At 42.3% G+C, this 23118-nt stretch overlaps 1 protein-coding gene across 2 annotated transcripts in view; it reads right to left on the bottom strand.

Moving 5' to 3' along the window:
* The window catches only part of Fyb2 (FYN binding protein 2), a 108771-nt gene that overhangs the window by 34397 nt on the left and 51256 nt on the right, over positions 1-23118 (bottom strand). For both annotated transcript variants that reach the window (XM_075945988.1, XM_075945989.1), the window contains exon 5: positions 3308-3408. In XM_075945988.1, coding sequence (XP_075802103.1) covers positions 3308-3408 — 101 coding nt within the window. The remainder of the gene's footprint in view (positions 1-3307; positions 3409-23118) is intronic.

Raw genomic sequence — 23118 nt, 5'->3', positions numbered from 1 at the left:
AAAGAATCTGTTTATTGGGCTTGAGAGATGATTTAGCAGTTTAGAGCACTTGTTGCTCTTGCAGAGGACCTAGGTTCAAGTCCTAGCACCCACATGATGGCTCGAAACACCAGCAACTCCAGTTCCAAAAAATCTTCTGACCTCCTTGGGCACTAAGCACACACATGGTACATAGACATACATGTAGGCAAAACACAAAGTAAAACAAATAAAAAAAATTTAAATCTGCTTATGATTCAATTTTCCGCTATACCAATTCTGAGTACTGCCTCCTTCCCACTCTTAAAAAAAGACAGTCTTCTCTTTCATGTATCTGTCTGTGCTCTTCATAGAATTAACAGATTATATCCCACTTGCTCCCCCTCAACCAACATGGAGAACATCAGGGCATGTGATACCTGAGAAACTGCAAAACCAGGGCTTGCAGATTCCCTGAGGATGCTTGGCCTGGCAAGTAGGCAAAGATCGCACACATTCACCTAAAGATGCCCTTGCCGTGTCCAGGTTGAGGGTCTCCATTAGGAAGCTTCAGGAACTGAACTTACACCAAGGTAAGAACACAGGCTTATGTTTTGTTGATAGCCATGGGAGACCTGCCCTTTCCTAACAGAAACCGAGGGGGAGTAAGAACAGAGGAAGGGTGGAGGAGGAAGGGCTGGGAGGGGAGAAGAAAGGGGAAACTGCAGCTGGGATGTAAAATAAATAAATACTTTTACTTTTTTAAAGATAATACAAGGTTTGAAAAAGACCAAGAAGGGGCAGATGAGAGGGTTCAGAGGGAGGAAAGGAGAGGGAGAAATAATGTGATTATAATCTCAAAAGAAAGGGAGAATGGGCTGTACTCCAAAAGAATCAGCAGGGACTAGGAACTGGAACAAGATTTGACCCACAGCTTTGGAGTCCTTGTTCACTTTCTACTCAGGAGTCTGTAACTTTCCTCCTCTGACACGGCTTTACCAGGGTGGCAGAAAAAGAGAAAACTCCCACAGAGTTTCCTCAGCCACTTTCCAACTGCAGAGGTTTATGGCCTGGAGACTTCTACGTCTCCGTGTACGACATCCCATGGGATCTTAGACAAGTCTGTCTTTTACATCAGGAGGATAGATGACTGTCACTGATACTAAATAATTAATAATATAAAGCAGTAAACATCTTTAAAGTGTAGGCAATATACTTCCTTTACTTTTATTAATTTACCTTTCCTTTACCAACATTCAAACTGTACCAATGTGGAAACTCGTACTCTGAAGAAGCTTGCCCAAGGCCACTCAAGAGAAACACCTTCCTAGCTTAAAACTTCATGTTCTGAGGGTATCCCCAAGACTCTCCAAAGACTCCTCTAGAATTCCCTGGCACCAGAAAGAGGCACAGTCACAAGAGCCCTGTTCTTGATGACCTCTGTGGACAATTCTGTAATTTCCAGAACAGCCTGAATCCTGCGACGAGACTGAGCCCTGTAATGGCGGACACTGTCTGAGCCAAGCACCCCAGCTGCTGGGTTTGTTTCAAGGGACAGAATTGCCAATGGGACAACAGGTGATCTTTATCAGGGCACAAGGACAAGGACAACTATCTGACTTCTTAGACTTTAGAATTCCACTGTAGCAGGGTAGGCAATGAATATGAAACAAAACAAAAAGCAAATGACAACAGCAAAATTCTATACCTATGGCAGACATTAATAATCAGTAGCAGAACTTCTATCCCATGCTTAAATCAGCCATCACTGATAATAGACTTTGCCCAATGGAACTTTCTAGCAGTTATTCAACTTTCCCCTCCTGGAAAGCAGAGCAAAATGTGTTGTGGATTATTATTTTAACTGTGTAAAGGTGTGTTGCTTTTGTTTGTGATGCATTTGTTTAATTTTATAAAGATGGGTTACATTTGCTTCTCCTTGTCTGCCTAAGGCACATGATTGGTCTAATAAAGAGCTGAACAGCCAGTAGCTAGGCAATGAAAGGATATGTGGGGCCGGCAGGCAGAGAGAATAAAGAGGAGGAGAAATCTAGGCCTGGGGGAAGAATGAGAGAAGAGAGGTGAGAATGAGGGAGACACCCAGGGTCAGCAGGGCAGCCACCAGCCAGGAGACATGAGAGGTTGTGAAAGCAAGATACACAGAAAGTAAAAAGCCCTAAGATAAAAGATATACAAAGAGAAATTAATTTAAAAGAGTCAGAAATGAGCGTAAGCTAGGCTGAGCATTCCTAACTAATAAGTCTTTGTGTTGTGACTTGGGAGCTGGTTGGTGGATCAAAAGAAAAATCCTGCTACAGAAATGTCAATATGTCTTCATGTTTTATATCACAAACTTTCTAAGTATATATTCCAGAATAGTGACTTGTTTCCTAGAACCTAAGTCCTCTTGCATATACAGCGATTATTGAGCCAGAAGACCGTCTGGAGCCTCCTTACAATGGAGATAAGCTCCCCCGAGTGAGATGCAGCCTAGGTTTATGGGAATGGGCATGGAGTATCCAGACAGGCTGAGCCTGTTCTGTGCTACTGTTCTGCCACACAGTACTTGGGTCACCATGTATGGCTCCACCTCTCTAATCTTCAGTCTCCTGTTGCTTGCTGTGGGGGTGGAAGCTTTCAGTTCACAGGTATCAGCACAGAGGATTGGGCAGAGAGATACAATCTATAGTGCTGGCTCTGTTAGCCTGGTAGTTACTGTAGCACTAATGTTTATGGCTTCTGCAGAGAACTGGATGACGCAGAACAAAGACACAACCTTGCAGTAATGCTGCGTCTCTGCTTCTTGTTCCTTTCCGCTGAGAGTCTCCTTTGCACAAAGCATGCTGAGCATCGTCAGAGACTGGAGAATTTAGCTCTGGACTGAGGCGTTACTTTACCAAGCCCCCTTTCTTAATTAGATAGAACACAAAGTCTAATTCTCGTGCCGTGTCATTTCTTTCTCCATACACTAACTTCACAGATGCTATGATTAGCGAGGTGAGACTTCCTTAAGAGAAGTGAGAAAAATTGGATCACAGTGTCTTGGCTTTTCCTTCTTCACACCTACAAAGGGCAAAGCAGTTAAGATGACCCGAGATGAAAAGAAATGGCAGAAAGAAAGAGGTCCAGAGTAGGAGTCATTTATCGGGAGTCTGAACCAGTGCTCATGCCCAGCTGGACTGAAATAGATTGCTAAGAGATGAGATATGGGAGAGAGAAAGAGGAAGTACGGTGGCAGAGCAGAACGGATGTGAACATCTTAACATATCATTAGCTACAGGGAAAAGGCCATCTCGACACATTTTCACTCCTCACAGGGTTATACTATTAATTGGCTTAGCAGACTTACCATCACTAGTTTCTCCTGCCGCACACAGGTTAATGGAGTTGCTAGATTGACTCAGATATGAAATTGTTGTGTCATAATTATGTGGTTCTTCCAACTCGGTCCTGAAAAGGATGGAGGAGGAAAAGGTTACTTGAACTAACACATTTCTTGACTGCGGCCAGGGAAGCAGGCAGGCTAATGGCAGGTCTTCACCTCCTCTCCTCCACTGCTCCAAATCTTGTCCCAAGCTCTGAAGCAGCCACCTGCTGTAGTCTCTCTTCCCCCTCTGCTCCCATTCCCAGGGGACTAAGCAGATTGTGATGGACCATCCTCCTACCCTCTTTCCTGTGGATCACCTCAGCACCCCTTCTTAGTGTCCTCCTCATTCCTAAGAGTCAGCTCCCAATACCTGAGCACATTTTACCTAGAACTCCCCCACCAGAGGGCATATCTACCAGGATGCCAGAAGAATTTCCTACCAGGAACCACAGCCACGATACCCTCCTAAGAACCAGAGATGGTAAAAGAGACCAAGGAACAAAATACTCACCCAACAAACACAAGACCAGATATCAGCACCTAGAATTACAATCTTCCCAAACTCAGATGCCTAGAAGCCAGCATAAAAAAAACAATAACAACCAGGCCAATATATCTCCACTAGAGGCCAGCAACCCCACCACAGCAGTTCCCAAGTATTGTAACAAGACTGAAGGACAAGACAAAGACATTAAAATAGCCTTTATGAATGTGATAGAGGTCCTTAAAGAAGAAAGGCTAAATCTCTTAAGGAAATCTGTGAAAAAGCAAATGGTAGAAAGAAAAGAATAAAATAAAAACAGTTCAAGACCTGCAAATGAAAGTAGAATCAACAAAGAAAACCCAGGGAAATCTGGAGATGAAAAATTTTAAATTTAGAACCTCAAATAGGAACCTCAGAGGCAAACCTCACTGACAGAATACAAGAGATGGAAGAGAAAAGTTTCAGGCATTGAAGACACAATAAAAGAAATGAATACCTCTGTCAAAGAAAATGTTAAATCTAAAAAATTTCTGTCACAAAACATCCAGGGAATCTGGGACTCTGTGAAGAGACCAAACCTAAGAATAATAGGAAGGAGAAGAAGCACAGGTCAAAATCCCAGAAAATATTTTCAATCAAATCATAGAAGAAAATTTCCCTAACCCAAAGAAAGCGATGTCTATGAAGGTACAAGAAGCTTACAGAGCATCCAATAGATTGGACCAAAAAAGAAAATCTCCATGGTACATAATAATCAAAACACTAAATGTACAGAACAAAGAAAGACTATTAAAATATGCAGAGAAAAAAGAGGAAGTAATATATAAATTAAATTTACATATAGCATATACATATTACATATAATATATATACATATTATACCTGACTTCTCAGTGTAGACTCTAAAAGCCAAAAAGGCCTGGACAGATGTCTTGCAGATTCTAAAAGGCCACAGATGCCAGCCCAGACTTCTATATCCCACAAAACTTTAAACACATTTCAAACACATTGATGAAAAAACAAGACATTCCATGATGAAAGTTAAATTTAAGCAATATCTATCTATAAATCCAGTCCTATGGAAGGTGCTAGAAGGAAAACTCCAACCTAAAGAGGTTAGCCACAGCTGAGAACACACAAAGAATAGTCTCAGACCAACAAATCAAAAGAAAGGAAACACACACACACACACACACACACACACACACACACACTGCTCATTGATATCGCTCAATGTCAATGGCCTCAATTCCCCAATAAAAAGATGCAAACTCACAGTATGGTCAGGAAAACAGGATCCATCCTTCTGCTCTATCCGAAAGAAAAAAAAAAAGCAACCACAAAAACCTTAACATCAAGAATAGATATCACCTTAGGGTAAATAAATGGAAAGATATTCTAAGCCTAAAAAGCAAGCTGTTATAGCCTTTTTAATATCTGATAAAATAAACTTCAAACCAAAACTAAACAGAAGAGATAGGGAAGGACACTATATACTCATCAATGGAAAAATCCAAGCGCACATTGCAGTTCTTAACATTGATGCATCAAACACAAGGGCACTCAAGTTCATAAAGAAACACTACTACTTAAATCACAAATTGGCTCTCACACACTGATAGTGGGAGACTTTAATACCCCACTCTCACCAATAGACAGGCCATCTAGACAAACACCACACAGAGAAATGCTAGAGCTAGCTGGCATTATAAACCAAATGGACCGAACAACTATTTACAGAAGATTTCGTCCAACACAAAAGAATACACCTTCTCTGCACCTCATGGAACTTGTTCCAAAACAGACCACATGGCTCGGTCTCAATAGATACAAGACATTGAAATGAAACCCTGCATCCTGTCTGACCACCGTGGACTAAAGCTGGATATCAACGATGAAAATAACAGAAAGCTTGCACACTCATGGAAACTGCACAGCTCACTACTGGATTTAAAAAAATGGGTCAACATCCAAACTGCCTAGGCTCCCACAAAGCCAGTACGTGCAGTAGGATCAAAAAACCCACTGCGATTGTTCTTGAGATCTCAGTATTCCTCATTGTCCACTATGTTCAGCTAGTCCAGGTTTATCCCATGCTTTTTCAGACCTAGGCCAGCTGGCCTTGGTGAGTTCCCGATAGAATATCCCCATTGTCTCAGTGTGTGGGTGCACCCCTCATGGTCCTGAGTTCCTTGCTTGTGCTCCGTCTCATTCTGCTCCTGATTTGGACCTTGAGATTTCTGTCCGGTGCTAGGCAGTTTGGATGCTCACCTTACGAGACCTGGATAGAGGTGGGCAGTCCTTGGGCTTCCCACAGGTCAGGGAACCCTGATTGCTCTTCAAGCAGATGAGGGAGGGGGACTTGATCGGGGGAGGGGGAGGGAAATGGGAAGCGGTTACAGGGAGGAGGCAGAAATCCTTAATAAATAAATTTTAAAAAAATGGGTCAAGATAGAAATTAAGAAAGAAATTAGAGACTTTCTAGAATTGAATGAAATGAATACATAGCATACCCAAATTCATGGGACACAATGAAGGTGCTTCTAAGACGCAAGCTCATAGCACTAAGTAACTACATATAAAAAGAAATGGAGAGATCTCATAATTTCCCCGATCTCTAAGCCAGAAGTTATCTATACACATAGGGGATATATATATATATATATATATATATATATATATATCACTCTTTTTACACTATAGATCCTCTGTGTATAAGTGTATAATTCTCGTGCCCTTTCTTTGACTTTTTTTCTTTGTCCTATTCCGATGGGTTGGTTTATGTTTTATCTTATCATACTATTATCCCTTAGAAGAATGTTTGTTTTCCAATGAGAGACAGAAAGGAGGTGGATCTGGATGGGAACACAGGGGAGAAGAAATGGGAGGAGTAGAGGGAAGAGAAACTATAATCAGGATATGTCACGTGAGAAAAAAGAAATCTGTTTTCCATAAAAGGAAAAAATAAAAATTAACACATCTTCAAACACATTTAAAAGCTCTTTGTATGTTTTTCATCATTAGAGAAATTGCACAGGGCCTGTCTAGTGCCTTATGAACACGTGGAAGGTACGTGCCTGCCCCTAAGTACAGGGATTCACAATGAAATACAGTCACACAAAGTATTACAGAGAGAGCACGGCATTTACACAGTGAGGAAACTCACAATGAGAAACCTGGGTGAGAGCTGTTGAGGCTCCCGGGGAGACTCCTGAGGTCAGATAAAGAGAGTTCTCCTGCCAAGCAGCAGGCTAATGTCAAAGTCTGAAGGTCAAGCTGAGGTACTTCTCACTGGGAAGCCACAAGTGCGCTGCCAGCAGGAGGTCTACAGTGACAGCTACTGCCTGACCTATGATGGGGTCTAGAAAATGTCTGCACACCCTCCCAAGGGAATGAACAACAAAGCGTTCTCTCTGTGGCCGCAAAGCTGGACTACTTGGCCAGAAGAAACCAGAAGCTCAAAACCCAGCACTGAGGACAGGTATGGGATCATTCAACCTCTGTGCAGCAGTGATTTGACCCTGACCCTGGAACTTGAAATGGATCCTGCTTATATGAACCAGAGGTCTCCTACTGTGTCTGTCTCGGAGGACTGCATGTGGATTAGATGGTTAGTGCTGTGGTAGTGGGGAGCTGGGATGGTGCAGCTTGAAATCCAAAGTTCTTGGGTGTCTCTTAATTTTTCCCCTAGTCTGGATTTCTTTGCATAGCCCTGGCTGTCCTGGAACTTGCTCTGTAGAACAGGCTGGCCTCGAAATCAGGAGATCTGCCTGCCTCTGCCTTTGCGGTACTGGAATTAAAGGTGTGAGCCACTACTGCCCAGCTAAATTTCTTTTTAAGTTTAAAAATTATATTTATTTTTGTCTGTGTGTGAGAGAGAACACACAGGTCACACCATACGGGTGGCCATCAAATGACAACTTACAGGAACTAGTTCTCTCCTTCCACCATGAGGGACTCAGGGCTCAAACTCTTGGGGTCAGGCTTCTAGGCAAGGACCTGTTCTGTGGAGTCCCCTTACCAGCCCCATAGCTCTCCCCTAAGTCATGTATAAGCCTCTTCTATATGTGATCTAATGTCACGTCTACTGCCCCCAAACCTAACACTGCCAACATGTAACATCTGATCCCTACGGCAGAGACTTCCTTGCTTTGCTTTAACCCACGGTGACCCCCCTAAACATACATGGCAAATGTATTGATCGTGACTTTTCTTTGTTCTAGGTCTATAAAAGTTTCATGTAACTGATTCCTCGAGGAGAAATACCATTTGGGGCAACTCACACCCACAGCCCTAAGGCCGCACTCATTCATATGTAGCTCATAGTAAACTCTCTCTTGCTCACTTAGGAGGGAGAGGTGAGTTTGCACTGCACTGTTAAGCAAATCTGGTGTACCTGGAGAGAGCTTCCAAAGGAAACAATCCACACTTAGAAGAAGCTTACTGGCAAAACACACAAACTACAGAAGAATATGAGCCATCATAGAACAGTCAGAAGAGGTGGGCAATAGGGCAAGTAAATTTATGAAAGTACGCTTGGAGTATTTGAAGAAATGAAGTGAATAATAGTAACTATTAGGTAAAAACAAGAGATCCCCAAAATGAGGACTCTACATACTTATGGACGAGAGAAAGGAGTTATAGAAATCAGAAAGAAAATTCTTCTGTATGTGCGCATGTGTGTTCATGTGAATGTGGGTACTTGCATGTGCCTGAATATGGAAGCCAGTGGTCAGCCTCAGGCATCACTCCTCAGATGCCATCTATGCTGCTGATTGAGAGACAGAGACTCTCACATGGCCCTGAACGCAATGGCTAGGCTAGGCTGGCAGACAAGAGGTTACTCTGTCTTGAAATTACAAGTGTGTACCATCATGTCTGGGTGTTTTACATGGTTCTGGAGGGTTGAATTGGTCTCCATGCTTACAAGGCAAGCACTTTGCTGACTGAGCCATTTCCCCAGCCCATAAATATAATTCCTGAGATTAATAAAGAAAATTTAATGTGGGGGTACAAGGGTGAGCAAGAAGCTGCCTTTACGTGACTTGGTTAAGGCTAAGAGTGAGCACAAGAAAGAACAGACTCTATTTCAAACAGAGGAAGAGTGTTGGAAATTCCCAAAGACAACGATAAACCAGCTGAAAAGCAGAACTCAAAAGACTAGCTGCTGGCCAAAAAGAAGCCAAGTAGAACATGGCTTCCTGGAGTGGGGGGGGGGGCAGCAGGAACACCATCCAAAGGAAGCCACGTGGTATTTGTGTACAGAGAATGACAGTGTTACCTGCAGGACAAGCCCACAATTGTCAGCTGCCTCAAACCCAGGTGTAGACTTTGGATAGGCAGAAGTTCCTCTGGCAGCTGGGTCAGCAGCAGAGAATTGCACTGTCACCCTGTGTGACTAGGAGGGCAGTGGCTGGGCACCATCATAGAAAAAGACTATTGTTCAAAGCCGAGCTACCCAGCTGGCAAGATACCAGGGGTTAGCAGCACCGTCTCTCCTTCCGAGGACCTGGGTTTGATTCCCAGCACTCACATGCTGACTTACTTTCATGTGTTAACTTCAGTTCTAGGAGATCTGATGCCCTCTTCTGGCTTCCGTGGGCACCAGGCACATATGTAGTACACAGACACACATGCAAGTAAAACACCCATGTATATAAAATTAAATTAAAATAATAAATAAAACTGAGATATCCTGGGTGCCCAAAAACAGGGAGCAGCCACCAGTGAGAGAGCCTGTGTTTAATCTGGTGGAGTTAGACACACACATAGACACGCACACGCACTCGCGCACACACACATACGAGTGTGCACACACACACACAGGGATGGACAAGTATTTTAATGGATGGAGATCGTAGCACTGAGTTCGTCTCCCATATCCCCAGTGTGCTGTGACATACTTTTACAGAGAACACCAGCCACCCCAAAGGACTCAATCTAGGGAGATCCAAAAGGGTAGAAGAACCTGTCCAGTTCACAACCCTGAAGCCAAGTGTGGTCAGCAGGGGGCCCTGTGCACAAAGGAGGGGAGATCCTAAGTGGAGTCAGCTCCAGCAGACATTGGACACATGGCCAGAGCTGGCTCGACATAACAGAGCAAACTCCGTGTCTGTGCGGCAGGTGCATTAACCACTCAGCCCCTATTAACTTGGTTAAGAGAAAATTTAAGAAAATAGAAACAAGGCTAAATTACTACTTTTAAGAGACTAGTATAATTTTCACATAAAACAATATAATCAAATAATCAAAGAAAATTGGAAGAGTTCAAATCTCACTTAAAAAGATTCAACCCAGCCCTGCTTATGAACTCCTAGAAAAGTGAATTAATAAGTATTAAAAGCATCTCAAGAACAAATGAATTTATTTCAAGATCACAAGAATGTCTCAGCCTTAGAGACTGTACCACTCCCATTAATCACAATTTTAATGGAAGAAAATCAGGTTTTAATGAATGCAAAAGAGCATTTCCCGAAGTTAAACTTAACCAGATCAATCTCCAAACAAATACTATATTTAATGACAAAGTACAACAAAGAGTTAACATCTGCATAAAATCTATCAGGAACTTCAGCAATAGGGAAAAAAAAGAGAGCCCATGGAAAACTGGACAAAATCATTACAGTCACCAGAGAAAAGTCAGTTTGAAGAGCACACAGAACTAAAGCCTTAAACCCACAGAAAACAGGGAAACTTAGTTCACACACGCAGATCAGCAGGACCACGCTTGAGAACGCCACTGCATTTGGTGGGCAAATTGAAAACTGAGAAATCATATCTTATATTGTTTGGGAAAGACTTGGCACAACCATTACGGAAGACAATACATCAAAATGTGCCTCAAGTTGTTTAGTTGCTATTATTTAGCTATTCGGTTCCTTGGTAAACAAATGGCTTTGGAGAGCTCGCTTGGATCCATCTTGATGCTGCTCTGTTTCATATGTGAAGTTTGAAGCCAGATACGCCATTCCCCAGGGAACAATCCATGACCAATGCGAGATGTTCCTTGGATGGAATACGACAGCAATCACAAGTCACAGGCCTAGGATGCTGGCACCTACTTAGAAGACTGCTTTTGCTACACAAGCCCTGGAAGGCAGAGCAACCTACTGTTTATACAAAAATTCCAAATTCTATTTGAATGAATATGTGAATTTGTAGTTTCAATATAAGAAAATTCTCTATGGACCCACTCCTAAATTCGTGAGAGGCGTTGGCTCTATAGGAGAGAAGTGCAGCCATGGAGTGAGCCAAAGGGGCCTCAGTCACATCAAGTGCGAAGAGACGAGAGGAGAAACAACCACGCGATCCTTCTACCTCCACACAACGGAGGCCGTCACAGTTCGGTATTCTGGCTTATTTTTCCCATCCATGTATGGATTCACAGAGCCATAGGAAATGAAAGGGGGCATTTCTTTCCCGCTGTTTCCTCTATGTAATATCATAAGCACATTCCATCCACAGATTTTTCCCTCATTCGACAATTTTATTATTTTGTATTATGTTTTTAGAAATTTAACTTATTTTTACTTTTATTTGTGTGTATGTAAATGCACCTGCATACGGCTGCCCGTGGAGGCCCAGAGATGATGTTGGATCCCCTGGAGCTGAAGTTACAGGTAGTTGTTAGCTGGCTGACTAGTGTGCCGGGAACAGAACTAGAGGCCTCTGGAAGAGTAGCAAGTGCTCTTAACCCCTGAGCCATCTTTTTTTTCCCCTTCTGGTCTTTATTTACATATTCTCTATAATGTTTTTAAAGATACAGGACCAGTTCCATCTTGCTGAAAAAGAAAAATGAAAAATTCTGATGCTTTGGTGACTTTTCTTTCAGATTCTTATTTATCCCTCCTGCTGGAGATAATTGAGAAAAACTCTGCTAAATTAGAGGTTCTGGTAGGTATCTCACACTCTAATGCCTTAATGATCTCCTCAGATAAATTGGGAATTAACCTTATTAATAAGAAACAGTTTGTGGAGGAATTGAAAGAGGATATCTAATCAATTCCAGGCACCGATTTTTTTTTTTGTCAGAAATGAGTAAGTATCTAGCTTTAGATGGTGATAAAGGATTTTAACCTCTTCTAAGAAGATCGGGGGAGGAGAAAGGAAGAAGAGGAGGAAGAAGAAAAGGACTAGGAGGAGGAGCAGCAGCAGCGGCGGCGGCAACATCCTTCAGATCAGTGTTTACAATCTTTACAGGTCAAAATCAGGAAAGAGATCCTGTGGGCAACACTTAAATTCCCTCCCTCGTTAAGAATGTCTTTGCTGACTTTTTCTAGGACATTGGAGCTAGGTCTAAGATCCACATCAATTTTATACAGTGTGGATCAATAATCAAGAACTTGAACAAGTAATAACTCACTATGATTTGATTTATTTATCTCCACATTTATGGAAAATGCTCCCAGAATGGTAGGAGCATGGAGAGGCTGCACAGCAGTCCGGTCAGGGGTGTGGCTGCAGACGGAGAGAAACTGAGACTTAGCTCTTCATGAAAGGCAGTTCGAAAGCCCTGGTCAAACAGCTTAAACTTCTATTGTCCACGCTGCAAAATACTAATAATAGTATATACTTTACAGCTATAGTGTGATCATTGAATGAAATGTTTCCCCTGTGCAGAAGGCTGCCACAAAGGTATTTAGTGACATTGCATTGGTAACGTTGTATTTTAAGTGCTGTTCTGGGGTGTCTTATAAAGTTCCTTTATTACAGGTATGATGTTAAATTTCACACCTTCTTATGGTGAAGCTCTCATAATTTAAATTCAGCATCATAAAGTTTTAGTATTTCTTTTGTTATTTTCTGTGCATTGGTGTTTTGCCATGGGTGCCAGGTCTGCTGGAACTGGAGTTACAGACAATTGTGAGCTGCCTTGTGGGTACAGGGAATTGAACCCATGTCCTCTGGAAGAACAGCCAGTGCTCTAAACTGCTGTGCCATCTCTCCAGCCCAGCTTTAATGTGTCTTAATGATGCCTTCATTATGGTTATCTTTTCTCCAAGAAGCAGCAATAGCCTTTTCCCTGCAATGTGAATGTTAAGGATGGCCGAAGAAAACTAGAATTTTCTGGATTTTGTTTAGACCCCTGGAATCTTATCTTCAAAATGGGCTATGAATCTGAACAGGGATCTCAAAAGACAAAATAGACCTGATAAAGAACTATCTTGGCCGACCACTCTGGCCAGCGAAGCAGGCAGGCTACCTCCAGAGCATCGCCTGTTCCCTCTCTCCTCCAATCTAATCCTGAATCACAGTCAGCTCTGTAGCAGAGCATCTGCTGTGCCCTTCCCTCCCTCACTTCCCTGCCCCAAGTCTCCAGTGGATCACACAGATCTTTTTCTCCAACCTTCCTGTCCACTGCTCTTGTTATCCCAGCCCCCAACTCCAGGTGGTGTTCCTCAGGAATCCACCCGCCAAGCCTGATAAAGAAGCAAGCAGGTCAGTGGAGCAGGTAGGTGAGCTTCAGATCTTCTCTCTGCCTCTACTCCTCCAAAGCCCATCCCCAAGCGTCATCCCAAATTCTGCAGCAGACTACCTATGTGGCCTCTCCTCATTCTCTGCTCCGTTTACCAGGGACTAGGCAGATCCGTCCTATGGACCATAGCAGCCGACCCCTTCTTAATCCCTCCCCATTCCTAAGTGTCCGCTCCTAATACCTAGAAACACATTTTGCCTGGAACCCTTAATGGCCACACCTAGACCAATCTCAAAAGAATTCCCTACCAAGCAACACACAGCCACCATTCTCTCCTAACAGGAAGAGGAAAACAACACAGGTCAAGGGGGAAAAAACCCAACCAACCAACAAAGACAAGATCAAAGATTAGCACCTAAAACTACAATCATCTAGATAGATGTCTAGATGCCAGCATAAAATGAAACAAACAAACAAAAAACCAGTAATAACCAGGACAACATGTTTCCACTAGAGCTTAGCAGCCCTACCATGACAGGCCCTGAGAATTTCAACATTGCTGAAGCACAAGAGAAAGACAGCCTTTATGCATATGACAAAGGGGCTTAAAGAGGAAGCTGATCCCTTAAAGAAATCTATGAAAACACAGTGGAAGGAAGTGAAGAACACAGTTCAAGACCTGAAAGTGGGAACAGAATCAACAAAGAAAACCGAGGGAAATCTGGAAAAGAAAAATTTAGGAACTTGAATAGGAACCTGAGAGGCAAACCTCACCAAACAGAATATAAGGCATGGAAGAGAAAAAGTTCAGGCACTGAAGGCATAATAGAAGAAATAGATTATTCCATCAAAGAAAATGTTAAATGCAAAAAAAAAATCCTGGCACAAAACTTCCAAAAAATCTGAGACACTATGAAGAGACCAAACCTAAAATCATAGAAGAAAAATTTCCTAATCCAAAGAAAAAAGATGCCTATCAAAGTACAAAAGCATTCAGAACACCAAATAGATTGGATCAGAAAAGAAAGTCCTCTTGCCACATAATAATCAAAACATTAAACATATAGAACAAAGACAGAATATTAAAATCTGCAAGGGGAACATAACATATAAAGTAACATATAAAGGCAGACCTAATTATAGACCTAGTAAAGGCCTATTCGACTCCTCAGTGTAGACTTTAAAAGCCTGAAGGGCCTGGACAGATGTTCTACAAACTTTAAGACACCACAGATGCCAGCCCAGACTTCTATACCTAGGAAAACTCAGTCAGAACAGATGGAGAAAATGAGACATTCCATAATAAAAACCAAATTTAAGCAACATCTATCTATAAATCCAGGGCTATTGTAGGAAAACTCCAACCTAAAGAGATTAACCACAGTCAATAGCATAACAAGGAATAAATAATCCCAGATCAGCAAATCAAGAGAGGAAACACACACACACACACACACACACACACACACACATCACCACCACCACCACCACCAAATAACAACAACAAAAAACAAACAAACCAAAAATAACATTGCTCATTGCTATGTCTCAACATCAGTGGTCTCAATTTCCCAATAAAAAGAACACAGACTAACAGTATGGATTGGAAAACAGGATCCATCCTTCTGTTGCATCCAAGAAATACACCTTAACATCAAGAATAAACATCACCTAGGAATAAAAGGATGGAAAAAGATATTCCAAGCAAATGGACCTAAGAAGCAAGTTGTTGTAGCCATTTTAATATTTGAGAAACTATTATTTCTCATTTTAATATATGAGAAACTATTGAGGAGAGAAAGGGAAGGACACTACATGCTCGTCAAAGGAAAATACCCCAAGAGGACATTGCAATTCTCAACATCTGTGCACCAAACACAGGATATTCAAGCTTATAAAGAAACACTATGACATCTTAGATCACAAATTGACTCTCAGGCACTGATGATGGGAAATTTGAAAACCCCATTCTCATCAACAGACAGGCCATCCAAACGAAAACTGCTCAGAGAATTCCTGGAGCTGATGCTACAACCAACAGACATCTACAGTGCATTTCCCCCAGACACAAGAGTACACCTCGGCACCTCACTTTCTCCTAAATTGGCCACATACAGGGACACAATGTCTTAACTGATAGTCAATAAAATGAAAAAAAAAATCAATTAAGAATCAATGAAACAAAGAGTTGGTTCTTTGAGAAAAATCAATACAATTGACGAATCCTTGGCAAATTAACTAAAAGGCTGAGAGAGAAGATCCAAATGAACAAAATTACAAATGAAAAGGGGGCAGAACAAAAGACACCGAGGAATTCCAGAGAATCAGAAGGACATACTTTAAGAACCTATCCTCCAAAAAATTAGAAATCTAAAAGAAATGGACAATTTTCTACATATAAACCACTTACAAAAGTTAAATCGAGACCAGACAGACAATTTAAACAGACTTATAATCCCTAGTGAAATAGAAGCAGTCATTAAAAGTCTCCTAACCAAAAACAAAAATAGGCCAGATGGTTTTAGTGCAGAATTCTACCAGACTTTCAAAGAAGAGTTGATACCAATACTCCTCAAATCATTCCATAAAATAAACACAGAACGAACATTGCCCAATTCATTATATGAGGTCAGTTACCCTGACACCCAAACCTTATAAAGACAACAAAGAGAAAGAATTACAGGGCAATTTCCCTTATAAACATAGTTGCAAAAATTCTCAATAAAATACTGGCAAACAGAATCCAAGAACTCATCAGAAAGATCATCCACCATGATCAAGTTGGCTTCATCCCAGAGATGCTTCAACATATGTAAAATGATGAATATAATCCATCATACAAACCAACTGAAAGACAAAAACACCACATGACCACCTGATTTAGATGCAGAAAATGCCTTTGGCAACATCTAATATCCCTTCCTGATAAAGGGATACAAGGGACATACCTAAACATAATTAAAACAGTTTTCCATAAGCCAATAGGCAACATCAACTTAAATGGTGGGAAATTCAAAGAAATTCCACTAAAATCAGAAACAAGACAAGGTTTCCCACTTTCTTCATACCTACTCGGTATAGTACTTGAAGCTTTAGCTAGAGCAATAAGACAAGTAAAAGAGACCAAGGGGATACAAATCAGAAAGGAAGAAGTCAAAGTACTTTTATTTTTATTTGAATTTTTATATTTATTTGTATGATGGTATACAAAAGTGACCCTAAAATTATATCAGTGAACTCCTACAGCTGATAAATACTTTCAGCAAAGTAGCTGAATACAAAATTAATAGCCCTCCAAATACAAATGACAGACTAAGAAAGAAATCAGGAAAACAATGCCTTTCACAATAGCCCTAAATCTTATAAAATGTCTTGGGGTAACTCAAATCAAGCAAGGGAAAGTCTTGTATGGTAAACACAGTAAAAATGGCCATCCTACCAAAAGCAATCTACAGATTTAATGCAATCCCCATCAAAATTCCAACACAATTCTTCATAGTTCTTGAAAGGACAATTATCAGCTTCATGCAGACACAGAAAATCCAGGATGGCTAAAACAATCCTGAATAATGAAAGGCCTGCTGGAGGTATCACCATCCCTGACCTCAAAATGTACTCAACACTATAGTAATAAAAACAGCATGGTACAAGAACAAAAACAGACAAGTTGATGAATGGAATCTAATTGAAGACCCAGATACAAATCCACACGCCTATGGATATAATTTTTAAAAAGAAGTCAGAAATATACACTGGAAAAAAACCAGCATCTTCAATAAATAGTGCTGGTCAAACTGTATGACTACATGTAGAAGAAAGCAAACTGATCCACACTTATCATCCTATATACAACAACTCCAAATGGATCAAAGACCTCAATATAAATCCAGATACACTGAACCAAAGAAGAGAAAGTGGGGAATATTCTTGAACTCACTGGTACAGGCAAAGAACAGAACACCGTTAGCACAGGCACTAAGATCAACAATTAACAAATACAACCTCATGAAACCAAAAAGCTTCTGCACAGAGAAGGACACCATCCTTCACACGAAGTGACATCTTAAAAATGGAAAAAGACTTTTATCAACTATACATTTTATGGAGGGCTATTATCCAAAATATATAAGGATCTCAAAAAACTAGATATAAAACAAACAACCTAACTTTGAGATTCCTTTTACGCTAGTCAGAATTGAAAAAAAAAATCAACAAAACAACCAACAGGGAATGTGGGGGAAGCAGAAACCTCATTTAGTGTTGCTGGGATTGAAAACCAGTATAGTCGCTCTGGAATTATGTGTGGAGCATTCTTTAAAAGCTATAAATAAATCTACCAAATGACCCCCCTCTGCCACTCCTTGGCATATGTCCCAAGGGCTTGACATCCTCCTCCACAGATACTTGCTCAGTCACGTTCAATGGTTGCTGTGCTCTATTCACCATAGCTGGGAAGTGGAAACAACCTAAGCGTCTGTCAACTGACAAATGGATGACATTACAGCACATATACACAATGGAGTACTATTCGGCTGTCCATATAAATGAAGTCATGAAGCACGTAGGTTATTAGGCAGAAGGAGAAAAGATCACACTGAGTAAGGTAACCCAGACCCAGACAAAGAAACACTGTGTGTTCTCTCTCATCTGGGCTTGCTAGCTCGAAATTACCAGGTGTAGATATAACACTCGCCCCTCATCAAAGGAGCTTTTCTTCGCAATGGAGGTCATTACAGAAAATCAAAAACATGACTTGTCAAAACATAGAGAATACCGATGGGGTGCTCAGCCCCAGGAGCTGCATCTACAACACAGATCCGGCACCTCTCAGGCTCAGGGAACTTCATGGAAGGCGGAGCAGGAAGATTTTATGAGCCAGAGGCCCAGTGTATCTGCTGTGAGATTGTATCCCCCAGAAATTACAGTGAAGTTATACCCCTGATACCTGGAGAACATGGCTGCCTAGCCCAGACCTGAGCAGGACAATGCCTATAGACTTGCTAACCTGGGATGGGGATACCTTACAGAGCCTGTCTCTAGACTAAAGGCTGCTGAGAGAGGGAGTACTAGTCTCTCCCAGGGATGAGCTCCCAAAGATTATCCAATAGGAATGGTCAGCCCTGAAATCTCAAACATACAAACAAAACTAAATGGACTCAGAGGTTCTATTTCTATATTCATACATATGCAACAATAACACTGAAAGAAAAAAAGACACCAAGAATTTGGGAAGGAGTACAGGAGGAGGACTTGGAGTGGTTGGAGGGTTATAATTAAGAGGGGGGAAAAGGATGCTATTAAGATCTAAAGCAAAGAGGACCCCCAGGGACTGACCAGACAGTTATCTAAGCTGTAAGGAGAGAATGGTTTATCTGCTGCAGATACAAAAGCTGGGGACCCCTGCAGTTCTCATCCAGTCAAGTCATACAAATTATTCACAAATTCTCAGACTCAAATGATCTGCCTGCTTCAGTGTGCAGAGTAGCTGAGATCACAGCACCTGGCTCTTTCTTTTGGCATAAACTGTATTCGTGTAAGTTTTGTGCTGTTGCCTAATTTAACTCTCCCAGGAGCACCATGGGGCATTTTGCAGATAAGGATACCTAGGCCTAGACTGCTGTGACATAGGGACCTGAGTCTCAAAGCCAGACTGCCTGATTGGCTCATCTGATTTTCCTCTTTACTACAAGTCTTTCTAGAAGCAAGGAGAATGAAAACAAAGCAGCACTGGCTGATGACGACAAGCTTTCGGAGGGAACTTAGCTTATGAGGGGCTTTTGAACAATAGTTTTCAAAAAGTTTGAGGCCAAGCCAATTGCCAGGCAAGCTGAGTCTTCGGTAAGCCATTTGCATGGGAGATTCATGACAGGCAAGCCATCCTCATGTTTGACGTTAACACCCAGGAAACACGGCTGGACCGGTCATTACAGAGGCGCAGTACATTCAGTGATGGTCTGTAAGTGACCTTCCGAATGCGCTCCTTTTGTCCTTGTGCGGTGCCCAAGCAGACCCTCAGTCAAGCAACGGCAGCTTCAGCAGAGTGAACAGAACACAGGGCTGCGCGTCCTAGCCGATCAATCAGCAGAGTAAACAGAACACGGCTGCAAGACCTAGGCGATCAATCACTCAGACAAACTGTATCTGCGGTCCATATTTCAGGGTGTCTGCCCTGTGCGGCGCCATATATCTAACCCCACATGTCTTAGAGAAATCGAGGCCACCCTCTGAGTGAGCTGCAGGCTGTAATCAGGAGTCAGATTCTGGACCTCCCATTGCCTGCAATATGGGGCCTTAGTGGCGACAACCCTGCTGTGTCAAGCTAGTCACAGACTGCTCTCTGTTTATATACACTGTACCTCCACTGGTCAGAAAGATAGCCTTTTATCCCACTGTTACAACAACCCTACAAGGTAGGATGAGATTTCACTAAACCCTGTGTGAGGAATAAAATGGAAGTTTCAGGGATAGGAAAATTTTCTGACATTCCATAGCTAGTACATGGAGTTCAAGAATTCTAAAACCCATGCTTTTATTCCCTTTACGGTCTCTTGTTGGGCACTGTGCCTCCCAGACGACCTAGCCCACAAGCTTCTGGGGGTTCTCCCATCTCCATGTCCCACCTTGCTGAAGGAACGGCAGGACAGTGGACACACACTATTGCAGCTGGCTTTTGTGTGGGTTCTGGAAAGCCATACTCAAGTGGCAAGTGCTGTATTGATAAAGTCACATCTCCAGCCTAGGGAAGAACTTTTTAACCTAGATATGGAGGTCCAGGCCAGCAATCTCAGCACTCAGGAAGTGGATGGGAGGGTCTTAAGTGCAAACCAGTTGATATTACAATGACTCTTTTTCCTTATTTATAGTGATCTTATAAGGTGAGGCAAACACAGGAAAAAGAAAAAAAAACAACCCAGAGAATGGTAAATATAGTCTGGGTGCAATCGGATCTCAGCTGAAGAAAATGCGAGTTTACTATCAAGCCAACCTTCATTGCACAGCTATTCCATTCAACAGCCCAGCCCATGCACACCCTACTGCTGCCCATTGTAATCATTGCCAGGCACCTACCATTCCCGCAGCCTACTGACTGCCTCGGTACTCTTTAAACACGGGGCTGCTCTGCCTGCAGTATCACCAACGCCTCTTCTCAAACACCATTCTCTGTTGAACCCTACTAATGCCATAATCTTTTACCCTCCCATAATCCCCTCTCCACATAGCACCTAGAATAATGTAGAAATATAATCTAGGTGCATTCCTATGATTCTTTAAAGGCCTCCTAGTTTCTATAAAAGAAAATAAAACAATGATGAAAGAATCCTAGTGGACTAGGAGAGTGGTTCATCTCGTAAAGTGCTTGGAGCACAAAAAGGAGGACCCGAGTTCACAACACCAGCACTCATAAACAAGCCAGGCGTGGCAGAAAATGCTTGCAATCCCAGCACTATGGAAGCAGACACAGGATCCCTGGGGCTTGTGGGCCAGCCAAGCTAGCGGAATAGTAAGCTGCAGCTTCAGTGAGATACCCTTGTAGTGATATTTTGTTTGTGATCTAGCTTGAAGATCAGAGTACAGAGCTAGGTCACTAGATAGCCATAAAAGCCAGGCAGTGGTAGCACACACCTTTAATCCCAGCACTCGGGAGACAGAGGCAGATGGATCTCTGTGAGTTCAAGGCCACCCTGGGCTACACTAGATTGAATCTGTCTAAAAGAGAAACAGAGCTCACACAAAAGTGATCCCAACATTTGGGATCCCACACCCTTAATCCCAGCACTAGGGAGGAGAGAGGAATATAAGGTGGAAGGAGACAGGAGCTCAATGCAGTCAGTCTTAGCATTCTCTCTGTGCATTCAGTCTGCCGACTTGTAGAGACAGGATACCCCATCCAGTCTGAGGATTTGTAGAGACAGGATACCCCATTCAGTCTGAGGATTTCGTAGAGGTGAGAACTAGTGACCAGCTGCTCTGCTTCTCTGAACTCTCAGCTTTCACCCCAAAATATCTGACTCTGGATTTTTATTGTTAAGACCAATTAGAACTCATGCAACACACCCTGGCTCAAAAAGTAAGGTGGAGAGCAACTGAGGAACACATGTGTCATTGACATCTGGTCCCCACACACGTGTGCATACACACATGTACACATACAATGTTAAACTCCCCATCTCATCTCATCCTTGGGCACATCTCCAGGAAGCTGTCCTCCCCTTGGTTGCCAAGCTTTAACCATGTGGATCTCCTTTTTACTTTGCAAGGACAGCATCTTTGCTGCTAGCTTCAAGATTCTGAAGGGCAGCGCCTGAGCCTCGGATGGCTTCTGTATGGCCAGCTCCTCTCTACACCAGATCCCACCAGTGTGCTGCTTTAACACCCTTTTCCTAGCAGCCCTCCTCCCCACCTATGCCTACATACCATTAAATGTCACTTTCTGCCTATAAATCATGGACATAATCTAGAAATTCTGTTCTGACCTTTAAACCTAGTTTAATTAGATCTCTGCTGCTATGGGATCGCGTGGCACCTTGTGTCATACTGGGTTCCCAGTACCTCATATAGTATTTGGCACGCTGATGACAGCCAGTTGACAAGTGTGTCACCTTCTGGTCTCCACAGCAACAAGGACTCAGTACAGCCTATCAGAAATCATGGGGACAGAACTATTTTGATTTTCAGTGGTTCTCAGATGTCTTGAATATTTGTATACATTGACAGTTGGGTATCCTTAATCTGATCATTCAAAATCCGAAATGCTCTAAAACCTGAAAGCTCGGGGGCACCGTGTCAATGCTCAGTAGCACATTGCATCGTTTCAGACATCCCCAGGTAAGGGAAGATAATGTTGCATCATCGCATTTTCCCACTTAGCACCTCCTGTTCCGGAACACGAAGGTGAGTATTGCAAGGTGCCTATACTCGGGAACCTCACCATCTGAACAGTAAAGGAGTTAAATACACAGCGATAATAACTTGTTAGGGACAGAAGCCTCCTTTCTCTACATCTATGAGCTTAGTATCTTGGGTGAGGAACCTGAGCTAGAGGCAAGAAAGCTGATGTTGATACATTTGACACTGCTTTGTAGTATGACATTATGGGCTCATTTGTCTTTCCCCAACTGAAAAAATTATTCTGCATGAGGGCAGAGGCTAAATAATGGCTGGCACATACTTGGTTCTGATAATTACTGAATTACCTAATTAATAAAATGGATCGTGTCTGATAAGCAGGAGCCAGGAGGACATGATGTGAAGGAGGAGGAGGCTAGGATTTCTGCAGAACTGCGGCAAGCCTGCTTGGGTAGTTGCCCACGGGTTACTCCACAGATTGAAAGGAATCAGTCACGGGAGACAAGAACTAGAAGAAAAGCCTGTAGAATCAATGGCCAGAACATACGAAGAAGAACCTCCTGGACTCCGGCAAAAGTTTGCTGTTTTAGGCTTCTATTATAAATTCAGAATGGATAGCAAATGCTTGATGACTAATTTCATGGTGCGGTCAGTCATAGAGCAATGAGTCCACAAAAACAGAGACAGGAGAAGAACATGTCTTCAGGGAAAGCTAAAGTAATCAGGACAATGTTTTGGCAGCCTACTTGGAGCTGGGCTCTAGACAGAGAGGAGAATAAAAGGCTCCATGTGAATCCCATTTTCACACAGCTCCCAAGCAAAAACAAAGAGCTCAACTCAGCCATTCACTAAGCTCAAACAATAAAAGGGCTATAACACTGGACATGGAAATCAGTGCAAGACACAAAAATGAAGCCTACCATCATTTGCCTAAAAGTTAGCGGAAAGTGTATCATATAATCCGTTCAACCATCTTTCTTTCATTGAGTTATCTGATGTTCCCCGGTCCATCGCTTAGCCATTCATTATTATTCTTCATAAATCTCT

Source organism: Microtus pennsylvanicus, chromosome 13 (genome assembly GCF_037038515.1).
Source record: "Microtus pennsylvanicus isolate mMicPen1 chromosome 13, mMicPen1.hap1, whole genome shotgun sequence".
Taxonomy (NCBI): domain Eukaryota; kingdom Metazoa; phylum Chordata; class Mammalia; order Rodentia; family Cricetidae; genus Microtus; species Microtus pennsylvanicus.
The sequence above is the reverse complement of the archived record's forward strand: the minus strand, read 5'-3'. Positions and strand labels throughout refer to the sequence as shown.